This window comes from Felis catus, chromosome C2 (assembly GCF_018350175.1).
Source record: "Felis catus isolate Fca126 chromosome C2, F.catus_Fca126_mat1.0, whole genome shotgun sequence".
Lineage (NCBI taxonomy): Eukaryota > Metazoa > Chordata > Mammalia > Carnivora > Felidae > Felis > Felis catus.
In genome coordinates, this window is record NC_058376.1 from 2,315,434 (window position 1) to 2,331,336 (window position 15,903).

The 15,903-nt window shown below is 61.1% G+C and overlaps 1 protein-coding gene across 3 annotated transcripts; it reads right to left on the reverse strand.

The window, feature by feature from the left end:
- Positions 1 to 3,997: 3,997 nt before the first annotated feature.
- On the reverse strand, positions 3,998 to 14,367 carry GATD3 (glutamine amidotransferase class 1 domain containing 3). Of its 3 annotated transcripts, none has more exons than XM_023238654.2 (7): positions 14,153 to 14,362; positions 13,722 to 13,774; positions 11,933 to 12,046; positions 10,882 to 11,001; positions 8,103 to 8,195; positions 6,063 to 6,219; positions 4,570 to 4,845 (listed from the first exon to the last, which is right to left on the reverse strand). In XM_023238654.2, the coding sequence occupies exons 1-7, from the start codon at positions 14,279 to 14,281 to the stop codon at positions 4,717 to 4,719; spliced, it is 795 nt and encodes a 264-aa protein (XP_023094422.2). In that variant the 5' UTR covers positions 14,282 to 14,362; the 3' UTR covers positions 4,570 to 4,716. The 3 variants fall into 3 exon arrangements, with proteins under 3 accessions (XP_044892458.1, XP_023094422.2, XP_044892457.1); XM_045036522.1 differs by lacking the exon at positions 14,153 to 14,362 and adding an exon at positions 14,043 to 14,113; XM_045036523.1 differs by lacking the exon at positions 6,063 to 6,219 and having other exon boundaries at positions 3,998 to 4,613; positions 14,153 to 14,367.
- Between the last annotated feature and the right edge of the window lie 1,536 nt (positions 14,368 to 15,903).

The window sequence follows — 15,903 nt, forward strand, 5'->3', positions numbered from 1 at the left end:
CAAGAGCATGAGCAGGGGCGGGGCAGAGAGAGAGGGAGACACAGAATCCGAAGCAGGCTCCGGGCTCTGAGCCGTCAGCACAGAGCCTGACACGGGGCTCGAACTCAGGAACAGTGAGATCATGCATGACCTGAGCTGAAGTCAGACGCTTAACTGACTGAGCCACCCAGGTGCCCGCCCCCACAGGACTTTTTAAATTCAACAAAATGAATAACAGATATTAAAATGGCCAAAAGACCTGAAGAGACACCTCACCAGAGAAGACATACAGACGTCACATGTCATCAGAGAAATGAAAATGAAAACGGCAATGATGTCACCGTGCACCCGTGAGAACGGCCGCAACCCGGAACACCGACAACACGGATCGCTGGCGGGGACGCGGAGCAGAAGGAACGCTCACTCACTGCTGGCGGGAAAGCAGAGAGGGGCGGCCGCCGCGGAGGAAGGTTTGCCAGTTTCTTACAAAACCGAACACGCTCTGACCATACGACCCAGCGGTCGTGCTCCTTGAGGTCTACCCAGAGGAGGTGAACGTTCACGTCCACACGACAACCCGCAGGCGGATGTTTCCGGCAGCTTTATTCATAACTGCCAGACCTTGGAAGCCACCAAGGTGCCCTTCGGGAGGCGATGGGCAAACACACGGGTGCGTCCAGACGACGGGATGGTATTCGGCGCTAAGAAGGAGCGGGCCGTCACGCCACGAAGACACGGAGGGTCCGCGGGTGCATCTCACTAAGTGACAGCAGCCAATCTGAAAAGGCTGCATCCTGTACGATTCTATCTGGGCGACGTTCCGGAAAAGGCGGGACCATGGAGACAACAGCAAGGTCAGGGGTTGCCAGGGGCTGAGAAGGGAGGGAGGGATAAATAGAGCACAGAAAACCGTTAGCGCCAACCACCCTGTAAGACACCGTAGCGGGAGCTGCGTGACATTACACATCTGTCCAACCCACGGAATGCGCACCACCAAGAGTGGGTCTGACGTAAACTGCGGGCGAGGATGACGTGTCAGTGCAGGTTCGCGTAAGAGGCACCACCCAGTGGGAGCCAGTGATAATGGCGGGGGGGGGGGTCTATGCATATCCGAGAGCAGCAGGTGTAAGGGAGCCCTGTCAATTTTGCTGGGAACCTAAAACTGCTCTAGAAAACAGTCAGTACGGAGCAAACAGTGCTACCAAGGGAAGCCTCACAGAAGAAATGCAGGAAAGGCAGGCGTCACTCAGAGGTGGGCAGGGGTGAGGAAGGGGGCCCTGGAGCTGGGCTGGGGGCTCCCGGATGGAGCTCTGCACGAACCGCACGCTCCAGCAGCAAGCCTCAGGGCTCCCGGCATCCACCGGTGCATTCAGGCCGAGCCTACCATCCGCGGGGCTCCCGGCACACGTGTGAGGCTGGTGTCTTCCTTCCTGGAACCCCTGGCCCATGCAGAGGGCAGATGAGAAACCAGTAACGCGTAGATACAGACCACGAGCTCACAACAGCGGGCCAGGGGGCGTGGGACGCCTGCTGGGGGCTGATGTTAAAGCAAGGAGCCGAGGGGCCAGGGGCACTGGGCTTTCTGGGTGGAGGGGACAGGACAGGTGAAGAGATGCCCCGCGGGGGCAGGGCCCAAGCCACGGGCATGCTCCTCAGCCTGTCCTCTGCGTCAAGGGGCTTCTGGGCACCGGAACCGCCCTGTCGCGGACACCAGCCACGTCACCCCTACCCTCTGCGGCCCCACGCTGGTGCCGCCCTTGAATTAACACTCTGGCCATAGGTTCCGGGGTTCCATCTGGAACGTTGTTCACACACGGCCAGCCACCTCACATTCACCTGTCCCCCCACCCCTGGGACAGTGCCTGCCACGCAGGAGGCACTCGTTCATCGTCAATGAAGAGATGGCCACACCCCCTTGGTTCCGGTCTGCTGGGCCACTCTCCGGGCTCTTCCGACGCTTGGGGTTTACTTCCAGAGCACGGGCTCCAACGCGGGTCCTTCCGCCTGACCTTTCAGCGTGGGGCAATCCGGGCCCCCTCCCACGGCTGCCGCAAGGATTGAGCGGGTGCGAGTGCCGCCGGGCTCTGGCACGTGGAAGCCACACACGCTGGCGGTCACCACACGCATCGCGGCGGCGGGATTTTAGGAGGAAAGGCACGCGTGTCCTTCTGAACTGGGAGAGCAGATACTTCGTCCCTTTGAAAAGGGACAGGATGGACGGCGACGGCCAGCACGCAGAGCTGTGCGAACACTACGCCATCACACAAGCACTTCCGTGGGGACCGCCCCTCACGTTCTCCCCGCCCCCTCTAGGGCCTCTCCGGGGAAGCACAGCGAGAGGAGGTGACAGCCAGCCAGCCTGCCACTTCCTGAGCACGGGCTCTGGGTCCCGCACCACCTGACGTCACCCGAGCCCCGTGGGGAGACCCCCGAGCGGGCGGAGGCGGGAGGGGGCTCCAGGTGGTGCCAGCGGCGACCCCTGCGCAGGGCCCAGCTCCCAGGGGCGCCGTGGCCACGGGGGGACTGCTCCCGGGCCACCGTGCACGGCCCACAGAGCAGGTGAATTCGTAAACGCGGCCTCCAGACAGACTACTGACATACGGGTGGAGAGAGACAACAGGGAGCGGGAAGACGCCTTCCTGACCTGGGGAGCGAAGTTCAAGACAACCCCACACACCAGGGAGGGCGGGGGACGGGCCTGCACAAGCACTGGGAGGGGCTGCTCGTCACGGCCCCTTGAGGAAGAAAAGGGAGTAGACACGTGCAGCCCACGTACCCACGGAGGACGTGCAACGAGAACGCACGAGTAGCTCCAGTGAGAAACCTAAACACGTGCTTCACCAAACCAGATCGTCAGAAGGCCGAGAAACAGACAAAAGGCGATGGGCCTCAGCGGACGTCAAGGAGACACCAGAAAAAACCAAGGGCCACGCCATCCATGCCCACCGGGTGGCGGGGAGGACAGAGGAGGCCGGCCAGGCCCCAGCGCCACATGGACCCTCCCCACTAAAGCCAAGCTCGAAACATCCCTGCAACCCGGCGGCCTCGCCCCTGGATGTGGCAACAGCCGGGGCCGCGACATGCGCCAAAACACCGACAAGGACATTTGTGAAGGCAGCGCTCGGGCGACACGGGAAAGCCCGTGGAGAAGCCCATTTGGGAACACTTCCACAGGGAAAAGCCTGTACACAGAGCCAAGACGTGCACCATCCCTGCTGGTGGTGGCGGGCGGGGGGGGGGGGGGGTGGGCAGGGACGGGTCCTCTGGTTCCATAGCTGTGTTCGCCTTGTGATAACTCCGTGAGCCACACGCTGGTGATCCAGCCACCCCGCCCCCACGTGCACGGGTGTACACACGGAACAAGTGTTTCCACAGACAAGTTTCTTAAGAGAGAGGTGGTCGTCCGTGACCTGACCTCTGACGGGCCCCGGGACAGCGCACAGGGCAAGGACCATCCCGGCCAGCGAGGCCGGTGCCGGTGGGTGTGCCGAGGGGGCTCCTGCTTCAGCAGGGGAAGGTCAGGCCGCAGAGAACGGAGTGCCCACGGAGGAAGGGCCGAAACGTCGGGACCGGCTGGCACAGATACCGGGCGAGCGGGGGGGCTGGGGGGCACGCTTTCAGGCATTACTGCCCTGTCCACAGGCCCTGCTCTCCGTGCTCCCCTCCAAGCCCGGAAAACCACAAGGCTCATTGTCACTTACCTCTCACGGCAGCAGAGTGCTGAAGGGTGGCGTGGAGGGCCTGTGCCTCGGTGCCCCGTTCCCAGGCCAGCACCCCCACAGTTCAGCGTCAGCTGCACCACACTCAACGGCCCGCTACGCGACCCCCGCAGCTTTCTCAAAACCAAATGAGGCACGGACGGACGCAATGGCAGCTGCGTGCGGGGACACCCTCCCGGGGGTCACGGGAGGCGGACAGAAGGAGGGATGTGCCACAGGGGGTGAAGCCTGCCCTGCACTCAGGTGCCGCCCTCGACGTTTCTCCCCAAAACAGAAGCACACGCACGACAGACACCGGCTGGTGCGGCTACAAGACGCTTTATTGCCCCTGCTCTGTACGTCCAACACCGGCTGTTTGTTGCTCGTGGCCTGGGACCAACCCGACGGTCTCCGCCCAGCAGGCCGACCACACAGACCGGCTGCCACACCCTCCCCCCCCTTCTGGAAAGCTAGAGCCCTGGTTTGTGCTCCGCGTGCCAGCTTCAGGAGGCCCGACACGCGGCCGTCCCGGCGTCCATTTGGGAAAGCAAACTCCCCCGGCCTCAAATGAAGCCCCCGTGTCATTTCTGAACGCATCACTCCAAGTTACAGAGTTCTCAATCACCAAGAAGTTCAGTGACGTGGTTTCCTAATTACCAGACCCACAAACTTAAAAATTCTTCCCCCCCAGACACCAAGGAGCCTACAGCCGGCCCAACCTAAGAGTGTGGGATGTTGTGCCCCAATTCTTCTCCTGAAAGAGCAGGTCCCACTTTAATCTCTGTCACAGGAGGATGTCAGCCGTCCTGCGCCCGCAGGCACCAAGCAGGCACCAGCCGCTTGCGGGCCGCGGTGCGGGCCCTGCCTGCCTCCGCCAAGCGGAAGGAACGCCGTCCGCAGACCCCAGCCAAGGGCTCCTCTTCAGACAAAAAGCACCTATGGACGCAAGCAGAAAATAGAATTCCTGCCGCACGGCAGGCAGCACGGGAAGCCAGGCCACTAGCTCCACCTGGTGGAGGAGGCGGGGCTCACGGCGCTGTCACTTCCCACAGAGTTCTAGCACCTTCTTCACCATGGCCCCGATCCCGTCGTGGATGTGGTGGAGCGCCGTCTCGCACATGAAGGCCGGGGTCGTGACCACCTTGTTCTTCTGGTCCACGTGAGCTTCGTGCACGGAAGTTACGGAAAACAGTCACCCGGCAAGGACACACGGGTGGCGGGCGTGAAGCGCCACCCTGACCCCCGCCCCCGCCCACCCCCAGAGTGTGCTCCGCCGCCCTTCTCAATGGAGCTCCAAATGGGGGATCCTTCCTGCCGCAGTCCCCGCGGCCAGGGTCCACGTCCCATGCCACTCACACCCTGTAACCAGAGCACACGCGTCCCGACCTCAGTGAGCCCAGCGCTGGTTTCCTCAGACCCCTCACGGTGGCAGGCCCCCACGGGACCCAGGCCCGCCCGCAGACCTGGGCTGCACACACAGGAGCGCCGGCCCCACAGCAACCTCGTCTGAGAAACCGGAACAGAGAGCCGCTCCGAGTGTCGGCCACAAGAGGCCAATCCGACCCGGGACCCTCCCCCGACACAAGCCGAGCTCTGGCCCTGGTCGGGCAGACACCAAGCGCTGATGGGACTGGCCCTGCCCCCTCCCTATAAGGTGCCCTCCTGGACCTACTCCAAAGACCCCGGGCCAGCTCCACCCACACAGCTGCTGGGCGGGCTGGCCACTCTGCGCAGGAGGGAGGTGGGCACTTAACCGAAACTGTCTGTAAGCCAAACGGCCCTCCAAGGAGAGAAAAGCACCTTCGAGACAGACACCCAGGGTCACGGTGTTGTCTCCAGCACCTTCCGGGACACCGTGCTGCTCTGTTCCTTGGGTCTGGGTCCAGGTGTGGACCTGGGTTGTGGTCAGCCCTGGCCTGAGGCTGTGTGTGCAGTGCTCAGGCACCTGCAGGAGGATCAGGGACCAGTGAGGCCACTGGGCTGACTCCCGTCCACACCACCAGGGGAACCTCCACCAAAGCCAGGAAACCCCCCGGTACTGCTCCCATCCATGGGCAGCCTCCACCCCACCCTGGGGCGCAAGCTCACTCCCCTCACTGGCAGGCAGCTCCCAGCCTCCCACCCAGAAAGCCATCCCCGTCGAGCCTGAGGCCGACCGCTCGCCTGACCAGGTGGCCCTGTGGGCCCGGGGTGTGCCGAACCCAGCCCGCACCCACCAGGCCGACCTGGAAACACGGCCAGGGAGGGACACGTGCCGGCATCGGACCCTACACGTGTCACGCATGTGCCCCCAGGTGCCCCCGGCAGTGCAGCTCCCGGTTCAAGAGCCAGAAGAGGGGTCCCCGGAGCCACCGCCACCGCCACCCTGGCTGCCAGAAAGGATATGGTCACTCCCTTCACACGGTGCTTGGCGCCCAGGGCCTTGATAGCCTCTGCGGTCCCCGCGTAGGGCCACTTGCCGCCTTCCTCCTGCTCGTGGCCCACGGTGACCTCGACGCCGCGGAGCACTTTGGCTGCGAGAACGGGAGCGATGCAGCACAAGCTGGAGAGTGAAGGACAGGGTCGCGAGTGGACGCCAGGCCAGGGGGCGCAGCAAGGCACGCAAACCTCCCTGACCTCGAGGATGGGTGCCAACACTAGCCAGAGGGCCTGGCAGCTGAGAGGTGGAAGCCGGGCCACCTGGGGTGGCCGTGGCCAACGGGGCGAGGGGTGTCACAGGTGACACGAGCTTCCGCTCACTCCCCTACGGGCCGCAGTCGGGAGGCACTCCCGACCAGTCGCTCCCGAGCACGGTGGTTTGGCCACACCACACCTCTGGGCACCGGACATCACACCGGCACCCTGCCCGTGTCAGCGCGCGCTCAGGGGGCACACGGGCCATCCACCATAGCGGCTACGGGCCGGGCCGCCCCAGCGTGTAGCTGTCGGGGACTGCCCTCCCTTCACCCGGGGTCCACAACCCTTCCAGCCGCCGCCCAGACCTCTCTGGGCCACCGTGTTCCCACACAGGCCTCTCCTCTGGCTCATCTTCCACAGCACCCAGCTGGTACTCCCGCGTGGCCTTTAAAGGCGCCACGTAGGAGCTATCATAACAAGCCACGAAAAAGCATCGTCAAAACAAACTTACACAGTGCTTCAAACCCCACAGCTAACCCGCCTACTTAGAAACCCCGGACAGAAATTTACCCAGCCACCAAGTTGACACAGTCCCCGGACCTAGTGTCTCCAGAGTGGTCTTGTGTCGTGAGCCTGCACAGACACCCGGCGGCAGCGGCCCTCAAGTGGGGCTGTCTGTGTGGCCGGCCCTGCTGGTCTTGGGCTGTGGACACCGAAGCAAGCCAAAGCCATGTGCTCCGGACAGAGGCCCCTGCTGGGACCGTTCCTGCACGGAGGTCAGAGGACATACACACAGGCGGCCGAGCCACCGGGACCCCTTGCTTCCACCTGTGCTCATGACAAGCAGGGCGCTAGGGTCCCTCTTAGCGCTCAGCCCACAGAAGTGGGTGCCGCTCCAGTGACAGCATTCTAGGAGAGGCGTGGAGCATGGCCGTCACCTGCTGCCTGTCTCTTCCGAGCAGGCCCGGGACTGAGAAGGCACCGTGCGAGCAGACATGCTCCCGACCTGCAGACCCGAGGCCGGCCCCGTTCTGAGGAGGGGGCTCCCCGCAGAGTGACTGCGCGAGGACTGTCCTTGCCAGGCGCTATATCCCATCCAGGTGGGAGGGTTCTAACACAGCCCTGTTCACACAGATGTCAGAGGGGATCTGGAGTGCTCCCGTCTATACCACAATGAGCTGTCTTCACTGCATCTCTCACCGCAGAGCTCCCGAGGGAGTCTCTCCAACCAGCAGACCCGAAGCCGTGCACTCTGCACGCTCCGGCGCACTGACACGGACAAACACCGACCTTCGTCAGAGCAGGGGCCAGGCGCCCGTGGAAGCCGAGTCTCAGGGGCTCAGATCCGGCAACAGGGGCACCATCATGCTCCTGGTGGCAGGGGTGGCCGGCCTCACCACCTGCCAGGACCCAGGACCCAGGACCTCGGACCTCGACAAGAGCAAGGTCCGGTGAGTCTGGGTGTGCAGACAAGTGTGAAAGACCCAAGCACGCAATGAGCGTGCAGGCCCAGAGGAAGGTGCTGGGGAACGGTGCTCGTGTGTGACTGGCTCCAGCCTGCCCGGAGCGAGGACAGAAGGCAGAGGTCCGGAGAGGAGAATGAGCACTGGAAAAGGCTGGCGGTCAGGGAAGGACTGACTGGGGAACCTCCTAGAAGCTCTCTTTCCTGTAAAGTCACCAAGTGATAGTGACCTAAGCACACAACTACAGAATTTTCCGAGCTGGAAGGTGCCTAGGACGCCCTGTGAACCCCTCAGCGAAAACAGGCTTTCAGGACGGGGCAGCCGTGCACTCCCCACCCCTACGTACCCGATAGGCTTGCCGGCCTCGTGGAACTCCTTCAGGACGCGCTCCACGTCTTTGTGGACTCTGCAGTCTTTCCCGTCCACGGCGAAGGTGCTCCTAGCACGAGAAGAGGCCTCTCACAGTTTGGTGTCCACCAGCCTGGGGCGCCTCCAACCCTACCCCGCAGACGTTATGTGTGGCTCTGTTCCCTCCCAGCACCCGCGACAAGCAGTTCACGTGTGTCGTGTGTTTTGTACAATTACACGTACGTGTTTTTTTCTAACTTTATGTCAGAAAGAAGCAAAAACGGCAGCGGAGGAAGGCAGCAGATGCCACAGCGAACCGAAGGTGACAGGGGCGCAGGCCGTGGACCTAAAGCCAGCAGGCCCCCCACTGACCAGGCGAGAGGCGCAGGTGAGACGGCACACGGCTTCTGTCACTGCAGCAATGACCGCGGAGGCGTCCGGCGTGACCCCCCCTTCTACAGCCGGCGGGTGTGCACCCGCACTGCTCTGGGAGGCAACTGGTCACACCCACCGAATCCCAAAGTACACACTCCCTGCCACGAGCTCCGTCTCTGGGCTGTCTGCTCTGCACACGCGGCTCCTCCGTCCTGGGAGGCCCACGGCAGCGTCACAGCCCCGGGACCGGACAACGGTGGGCGCGAGGGAGGTGTGCCACCCTGAGGGGCTGCTGCATCCTCGGGGTGCGTGCACGTCCAAATGCAGCCAACTTTACTTTTTTTTTTTTTTTTAATGTTTTTATTTATTTTTGAGACAGAGAGAGACAGAGCGTGAGCAGGGGAGGGGCAGAGAGAGAGGGAGACACAGAATCGGAAGCAGGCTCCAGGCTCTGAGCCGTCAGCCCAGAGCCCGACGCGGGGCTCGAACTCACGGACGGTGAGATCATGACCTGAGCTGAAGTTGGACGCTCAACCGACTGAGCCACCCAGGGACCCCACTTTTTTTTTTTTTTAATTTTTTTTTAACATTTGTTTATTTTTGAGAGACAAGCGGAGCATGAGCAGGGGAAGGGGAGAGAGAGAGATACAGAATCGGAAGCAGGCTCCAGGGTGTGAACTGTCAGCACAGAGCCCGACGCGGGGCTCAAACTCATGAACTGCGAGACCACGAGCTGAGCCGAAGTCAGACGCTCAACCGACTGAGCCACCCAGACGCCCCTCAACTTTACTCTTTAAACACGTGTCAACTGTACCTCCAAACGGCTTTCAAGACAAAAGGGGAACTGGAAACACGGTGTCCGTCAGAGCTGGGTCGTCTACCCAACGGGATCTGCGTGTGTGGCTGTGAGGTGGTTAGAGGGCCACCGACAAGCCACCCCGTTGGCGGAAAACACAAAGTACACATCACTGAGCTTAAGACACCTCCACCTCATTAGTTTAACACGACCACGCGTATGAACCTCTGGTGGAGGAAACACGGCCGGGCAGGAGCCTGAGGCCCCACACGAGAGGAACCCGGTTCCCGCTGTGAACTCGCATCCCCAGCGAACTAGCCTTCCGCGTGCACCCTGCACAACCGACAACCACAGCAGCCGCAGCCTCGGAGACCAAGGACACGGGAGCCTGCCTGACTTCTAGAAAGGTTGGGAAAAACAGGGCAAGCGACCATAAGCCACAGCTTCCCCCAGGAAGTGGGTTCAGACAACAGCACTGATCCAAGGCTGCTGCTTCCTTGAGCGCACAGACACGGACCCACCGACAACCCAGCGCGCCTCGTGTCTGTAGTTAACCGAGCGTGGGTGGTCAATTGTGCCGGGGACACAACCCCGACAGACCCCCAAAGTGCCCTCATCCTCAGGGAGGAGCTAAGGGTCACAGATAAGGCTCGTCCTCCCGACGAAAGAACCTCGGTCTGGCAGAAGAGGAAGTCCAGCCAGCAACTCAGGCCGTCCTCTGCCATCTACTGCCGAGAGGTACGTGAAGGTGGCAGTCGCCTGAAAGGCTGGTTTTTGGAAGACAAAGTGGACAGGAGCGGGAGGCACCGCCACGAGGGGCTGGGAACACAGGGCTGGGACGTGGACGAAAGCTGTTCAGATGTCTGCAGGCAGAGGGGAGCCGCCAGGGGTCAGCGTACACATCAGGGAACCTGACGTCTGGCTGCGGGGCACCCACAGAGCCAGCCAGGGAGCTGCTGCACCGCCGCGGGGGGGGGGGGGGGAGGGCGGGGTGGCACTGGCCAGCCAAGCCAACAGGGCGAGGGCGGCAGTGAGCACGAGGACCCAAGGCAGCTGCCCCCCCCCCCCGCCCTGCTCCAGCTTCCCACCCACAACGGCTGTGCCAAAGCCGCCTCGGAACGGATGTGCTGGATGGCGAGGCCAGTGCGCAGAGAGCTTCCGGGATGCGCACAGAAAGAGGATCTAAAACCCACAGGACGTCAGGCCAGAGCGAGCCCTCCCGGCTGCAGATCTAGTTACCAGGGTGACAACCAGAGAGCAAAACCTTTCCACTTGGGACCAGCATCTGAACGGCCCACCGGAACAGCAGCTTCACACGGACACGGAGACCGGCAGGGCACAGGGTGAGATCAGAGAAAGCCCCTACCCGCCCCCACCCCCACCCCCGCAGCAGCAGCCCAGGAGCATTCTGGGAGAAGCGACAGAAAAAGCACGTCTGGCTAACTGTTGACCTAAGCCCCGAGCCACGCCGGTTCCCTGTCACAGACCAGCTCCGTGCAGCCCTTTGGAACCTGAGATCCCCAACGGCTGCTCGCGTCCCCACCCCGTCTCCGTCCCCGGCTTCGCCACAGGTGAAAAGCGAACACCCCACAGACCCCACACGCACAGGTTTTTGGCGGCTCCGAAGCCTCCAGGGAAGATGGCAGCGTCGTGATCCGCCGCACTGAGCCGGGCCAGATCGGTGATCTTGCCGCGGGCGATCCTGGCAGACTCCGTCAGAACGTTCCTGGGAAAGAACACAAAAGAGGCCTGAAGCAAACTTTAGCCTGCAGACTACAAAACGGGGGGGGGGGGGGGGGGGGGACACTACCACAGGACAAGAAAACATGTACTCGGGCCAGGGAAGTGCACCAGCACTTGCACTCAAGGTCAGGACCTAGAGAAGGTGACACGGCCATTTGGAGCATCTGGAGTGCTCAGAACTGGGGACGGACGAAAGACAGGACAGAGCAGGGGAAGGCCAAGGTGCCGCACAGGTAAGCGAAGGAAACCAGGGTCAGCCACAGTAGGCGCCGTGCCGTGTTCCCCCAGGCCTTGCAGCCAGGACCAGTGTCCCAGGCAGAAAAGGAAGGGGGGGGGGGGCGGCTGACACCAGCTCCCAGGAGAAAGAGCGCCCCCTGTGTGAAGCCAGCGGGCAAGTGTGGCCGTCCCTGCCCTGGAGCAAGACTGGAGGAGAAGGAAGGCTCTGAGAGCACAAAGACCGCACAGGCCTCAGTGACAGAGACACCGTTTCGAGCCAGCTCAGAGATCTGGGGCCCAAACAGGTGAACACGGCACGAGACCCAGCTGGGAGGCACAGCCTTGACCAAAACAAAGGTGGGGGGATGACTCTTGATCTCAGAGTCGTGAATTCAAGCCCCACCTAGGGTATAAATAATACAAAAAAAAAAAAAAAAAAAAAAAGTAGAAGTGGGTCAAAACAAAGATAGGAGGAACTTAGCCGGAATTTTCTATCCTTTCCGTGTTTTGGGAGGCATTAAAAGATAACAACAGCACGACCACAGGACAGCCTGAGGACGGGGGCTCTGAATGACTGCGTTCAGAACTCAGAGCACCGGCAGAGTCCCCGCCAGGACAAATCCACCCAGCATGCCGGCTCTCAGGGAGTTTGTACCAGGCCCGTGCCCACATTCCGGGACGGAGGAGCAGGATCACACCTGGTCTCGCTCTCAGAAGGCTGCCCCTTGGTGTGGTCAATCACGTGCATCTGAGGGACGTCAGGAGCAAAGATCTGGACCTCAGCCCCGCCACGACTCAAGTGAACCAGTACCCTGCATGGAAGAAAATCACACAAACTGAAACATGCCCAACCCAGCTTTACCTCTTAGCGTGTTTCTACAAGCAGGGTTTTTGCAGAGCGCCCTGCAGAAGTCTCCCGTGCACGTTAATATCCTACTTGCTTTACAAAAAGTTACAGTCGGCCTGCCGATGACCCAAATGACCACAATCCAGATCCGCTGTCCCTGAACTAGCCCGCAGAGCCCAGCTAGTCCCCAAGCTCCCTTTACAAACCGGGGTGCAGGGACCGGTGATTTGACTGGTGTCCCAGCCTGGACCCCAGGCTGCTTCAGGGTGGTCTTCCTCCCACAGGCCAATCAACGCAGCCCTCAAGGGTTTGAGGGGGGCTTCCGGTCACGACACTCGCTCTCTCCCGCCTCTCCCATGATAGTCACAGGGCTGGGAGAGAGATATGCAGGTCTCCCTGAGGGCTGCTGTGTGCCAGGCACAAGTCCAAATGTGTCCCAGACACGGGGCTCTCACTGTCCCCCTTTCAGAGGAGGAGACATGAGGTGGGTGACCCGGTAGAACCACCCTGGGACTCAGGCTCTCGTCCTTGTAACCTGCAGGGCTCTCCACACAGGGCTCCCTGCCCACACCCCGGAGGTTTCACGCAGCCCGCTTGCTTTCTTGTGCCCCTGCTCCGAGCCCCGCTCTGGAAGCTCTCCTGGCCCTCTGCCGCCTGCCAGCTCTGCCCACTCCAAAGACCACTCCATGTCCAGTGCCCACACCCGCACACGCAGGCAGGTGCAGGACGGGGAGGGGCCTCAGGCTCCTCTGGGTACGCTCGGGCCCTGCACTTGGGAGGCAGAGGTTCCCCAACCATGACCTAACTCTCCCTGCCCACCGACTCCAAATCTGACATGTACCAGTCCTGCTCACAGAAGCCTTTAATAAAAAGCCACATGCTACTAACATCTGACAGGTTACATCAAAAACACCGTCCACAGCTGAAGGTGCCTCGTGCCTCACAGCCTTCTTTTAAAAACTTTTTAATGTTTATTTCTTGAGATAAACACAAACCGTGAGCGGGGGAGGGGCAGAGAGAGAGAGGGAGACACAGAATCGGAAGCAGGCTCCAGGCTCCGAGATGTCAGCACAGAGCCAGACGCAGGGCTCGAACCCACGAACCGCGAGGACATAACCTGAGCTGAAGTCGGAGGCTTAACCGACTGAGCCACCCAGGCGTTCATCGCCCTAGAGTCATGATGACGCAATCTGACCTCAAAGTTAACTATGGGTGGGGCGCCTGGGTGGCTCAGTCGGCTATGTGTCCGACTTTGGCTCAGGTCATGATCTCGCAGTCTGTGAGTTCGAGCCCCACATCAGGCTCTGTGCTGACAGCTCAGAGCCTGGAGCCCGTTTCAGATTCTGTGTCTCCCTCTCTCTGACCCTTCCCCATTCATGCTCTCTCTCTGTCTCAAAAATAAATAAAAGTTAAAAAAAAAATTTTTTTTTAAATAAAAATAAAAGTTAACCATGGGTGTTAAACACGAGATGTATTCCATGGTTGTCTCTGGGTGACAACGCTACAGGTGGCACTTAGAGAACTTATCTCTGGCTCCCGCTGTGTGCCTCCCCGTGCCTGGTGGCTCGTTTCCTCTGCCTTTCTAATCAAACATTTCTCCAAATGGCTCAGGAAAAGGCAAAGGGTCCTTCAGGGCTTACGCTGAGGCCTCGTGGAGCTCAGTCCCGTCGTAGACTCCGCATCCAGACAGCACCTGCGGGACAGGGCGGGAGGGGGGGGGGGAGGGTGTCAAAGGGGACTCCACCTGGAGGCAGCCGGCCAGGGGGAGGGGCGTGAAGAAGGGACTTGCATGGAGAGAGGTAGGGGGCGGGCCTCGGTGGGGTGGCGGTGAGGACCATAAGAACCGCCGCGGGCAGAGGTGAAGGAGGGCTGGGGGACGGCACGGGGGGTGGGGGTGAGGAGGGCCCGACCTTGGGAGGGGGAGAGGAGGGGCTAAGGGGGGCGGGAGAGCAGGACCCGACCTCGGAGGTGGGGGGTGAGGAGGGCCCGACCTCGGGCGGAACTGGACGGGAAGCGGCCGTGACCTCTGGCGGCAGCCCCGCCCCATGCCCGCCCGCCGAAGTCCGCTTACCAGCGCGACCCTGGCCCGGGGCCGCGGCGCGGAGCTGTGTAGGGCCGCGCGCGGGGCGGGTGCATGGAGCGGCGCGAACGCGGAGGCCGCCGCCAGCCTGGGCGCCACCAGAGCCCTGACCGCCGCCATGACTGCGCGGGGACAGTGGGTCGCAGGGGCCAACGACCGCGGAGGCCCGGGCGGAACGAGCGTGCTTCGCGCCTGCGCACAATGCGCCCGCCCCGGCCCAGACTCCCGTGAGCGCGCCGGTGGGCGGGGCCGCGCCTGCGTACCGTCCGCCCGCGCCGGCCCCTCTCCCGCGAGTGCGCTGGTTGTTGTCTGCGTGAGTCGACGCAGTGTCGTGTCCCGCCGCCCGGGGAGCTGCTGCTGCCCTGGGCTCGGGGTCCCGGACCCCGGGGCGGGAAGCACCCCCTACCCAGCTGGGGCGGGCTGTGGCACCCGGGTCGGGCGCGGCTCGAGGCCGATAGAGAGTCAGACTCCAGACTTCGTTATTGTCAGCACTCTTGGGAGCAGCTCCTTGATGGCGAATAACCCACGTTCACATTTCAAGTCGTCTTTTCGTGGTGTTTGACTCGGGATCCGGATGGGAGCCCCCTCGAGGCTCCGCCTTCCGCATTTCCTGCAAGTTGAGCTTGGTTGGAAAGGCTCCCCGGGTCGGTTTGGGGCGAGGACAGCCACGGGGATGTCTGTTTTCTGCTGCAGGCGCGCGCTGCCTCGGATGCACAGTGTCTCCATGCATTAAATCCTTGCTGAGTGGGGATAGCAGGACTCTTTCAGGTACTAGCTGGAATTCTCCCGTTAAAAATACCTAGTTGTTATCCTGGATTCAGTCCACGTGAGCCGCCTGGATAAGTTCTTTATTATACTTTCCCTTAATCTATTATTTTGCAAACTAACAGGTGTCCAAGAGTTTATATGTAATATATATATTATATACATATGTATAAAACGTTTATTCATTTTTGAGAGACAACGTGTGAGTGGGGGAGGGGCAGAGAGAGCAAGAGAGACGGAGACAGAATCTGAAGCAGACTCCAGGCTTAGAGTCGCCAGCACAGAGCCTGACGCAGGGCTCGAACCCACGAACAGAGAGATCATGACCTGAGGTGAAGTTGGACTTAATCCACTGAGCCACCCAGGTGCCCCCAAGATAATTTAAGTGGTCACTTTTGGAAGCCACTGGAGGACTGCAGACATATTGTGCATTTCAACCCAAAGCTGCCACTGTCATTGATGTTTAAATTTTTCCATTTTTTAAGACTTAGGGTAAATCTCTGCATAGAGATCTTCCTGGGAAACTACAATAACAAATTCAGGATATTCTAAAAGAACCAAAGATGAGCTTGGAACAATCACTGTCTTTATTCCTGAACCTTCAGCTGCGACCCCTCCATTTCGACAGATGGACCCAATTTCTTCTGGTCCCAAGAGAGCCATTCTCAATCCTTTCCCTGCAGCTGGGAACTCTCCCATGGGGATTCTGGCTTCTACACGGCTCCTGGGGGACCAGCGGGTGGGTGCGTTCATTTGTCCCCTCAGTGTCACCTCCAGAACATGAGCTGATAAGAGCGACGGGGTCACGGGGATGATGCTAACATGCACTATGTCTCCATTTTGGGGAAGGGAGGGCTACGATGGCAGATTCTGATTCAGTAGGGCTGGGAGCTGAGAGCCGCCTCCCTGCTGAGCGTGTAGGAGGCCGGCCACATCTCCAGGCCCTGCAGGGCCCCCACCTCCCACTCCTCTCTTCT